This window comes from Haliaeetus leucocephalus, unplaced genomic scaffold, assembly GCF_000737465.1.
Source record: "Haliaeetus leucocephalus isolate CR32 unplaced genomic scaffold, Haliaeetus_leucocephalus-4.0 Scaffold458, whole genome shotgun sequence".
In the NCBI taxonomy this organism is placed as follows: Eukaryota; Metazoa; Chordata; class Aves; order Accipitriformes; family Accipitridae; genus Haliaeetus; species Haliaeetus leucocephalus.
Window position 1 is genome coordinate 9,001 of NW_010972894.1, and position 1,611 is coordinate 10,611.

General features: G+C 64.6%; 1 protein-coding gene across 1 annotated transcript in view; it reads right to left on the reverse strand.

Annotated features, from left to right (window-relative positions):
• Positions 1-177, reverse strand: part of XAB2 (XPA binding protein 2) — a gene marked incomplete at its 3' end in the record, with an annotated part of 9,106 nt that extends 8,929 nt beyond the window's left edge. Inside the window, exon 1 of the mRNA XM_010575241.1 lies at positions 77-177. Coding sequence (XP_010573543.1) covers positions 77-177 — 101 coding nt within the window. The remainder of the gene's footprint in view (positions 1-76) is intronic.
• Between the last annotated feature and the right edge of the window lie 1,434 nt (positions 178-1,611).

The window sequence follows — 1,611 nt, forward strand, 5'->3', positions numbered from 1 at the left end:
GGGGACATCGGGGACAGGGGAGATACTGGGGACATGGAGCGGGGGACATTGGGGACAACCCCCTCAATGTCCTCACAGTGTTCTCAATGTCCCCAGCGTCCCCCCGGTGTCCCCAGCATCCCCAATGTCCCCCGCAGTGTTCCCAATATCCCCCCCTGTCCCTGATGTCCCCGCCATCCCTGACATCCCCAACGTCCCTGATGTCCCCAAGGTGTCACCACTGCCCCACACTGGGGGGGGATGACACAGGGGACACCTCCACACCCGGGGACACTGGTGATGCCCCTGTCCCCCCCCCTCCACAGGGTATGGTCCATCCCTGGGGCCACCCCATGTGTGTCCCCACCATCCCCTGATACCCCCCCCGTGTCCCCCACCCCTAGCGACGGGCAATGGCGGAGCTGAAGCAACGGCTGCGAGAGGGGAAGGGGACACGGGACTGAGGGGACACGGGGACACCCGGCCACTGCCCCTCCACACGGTGACACAGGGGACCTGTGGCAGCGTCGTGACACCAGCGCCGTGGCCATGTTGGTGACAGAGGGGACACGTGGCCGCTCAACGTGGCTTCGTCGTGACACCGTGGCTGTGTTGGTGACAGAGGGGACACATGGCCTCATCCTGTCACCATGGGCATGTCCCGACGCCATTGCTGTGGCCGTATTGGTGACAAAGGGGACACGTGGCTTCATCTTTGTGCCATTGCTGTGACCATGGTAGTGACAGAGGGGACACGTGGCTTTGTTGTCATGCCATTGCCAACGTTGGTGACAGAGGGGACACGTGGCTTCGTCCTGACGCCGTCGCCGTGAACGTGCTGGTGACAGAGGGGACATGACAGCCACGTCCTGTCACCGTGGATTCATCCTGATGCCACAACCACGTCTGTCTTGATGACGGAGGGGACGTACGGCCACGTGCTGTCACCACGGCCACATCATGACGCTGCCGCAGTGACCACGTTGGTGACAGAGGGGACACGTGGCTTCGTCCTGACGCCGTCGCCGTGAACGTGTTGGTGACAGAGGGGACACGTGGCTTCATCCTGATGCCATCACTGTGAACGTGTTGGTGGCAGAGGGGACATATGGCTGCATCTCGTCACCACATCCATGACAGAAGGGACACATGGCCGCATCCTGATGCCAGTGCTGCGGCCGCATGGGTGACAGCGGGGACACGTGGCCGTCCCCGTGTCCCTGCCCTGGCAGCATCACCGTGACGGCTGGTGACACATGTCTGTACCTGCCACCGTCCTGGTGCCATTGCTGTGACCTCGGTGTTGGAGGGGACAAGTGACACCCCCGGGTGTCCCCACCCCCCAATAAATGGCACTGGCACCATCTGCGTGGGGCGGTCACAGTGACGGGGCGGTCCCCAGGGTGTCACCGAGGGGGTTGGTGTCCCCCAGTGTGTCACGGGGGGGTGGCTTGGGTGTCCCCTAGCGCCACCCATCTGCCGTGGGTGTCCCCTGGTGCCACCCCCCGTGGGTGCCCTGTGTCCCCAAGTGTCACCCGTCTGCCGCGGGTGTCCCCTGGTGCCACCCCCCCGTGGGTCCCCGGGGTCCCGAAGTGTCACCGTCTGCCGCGGGTGTCCCCTGACCCCTGTGCC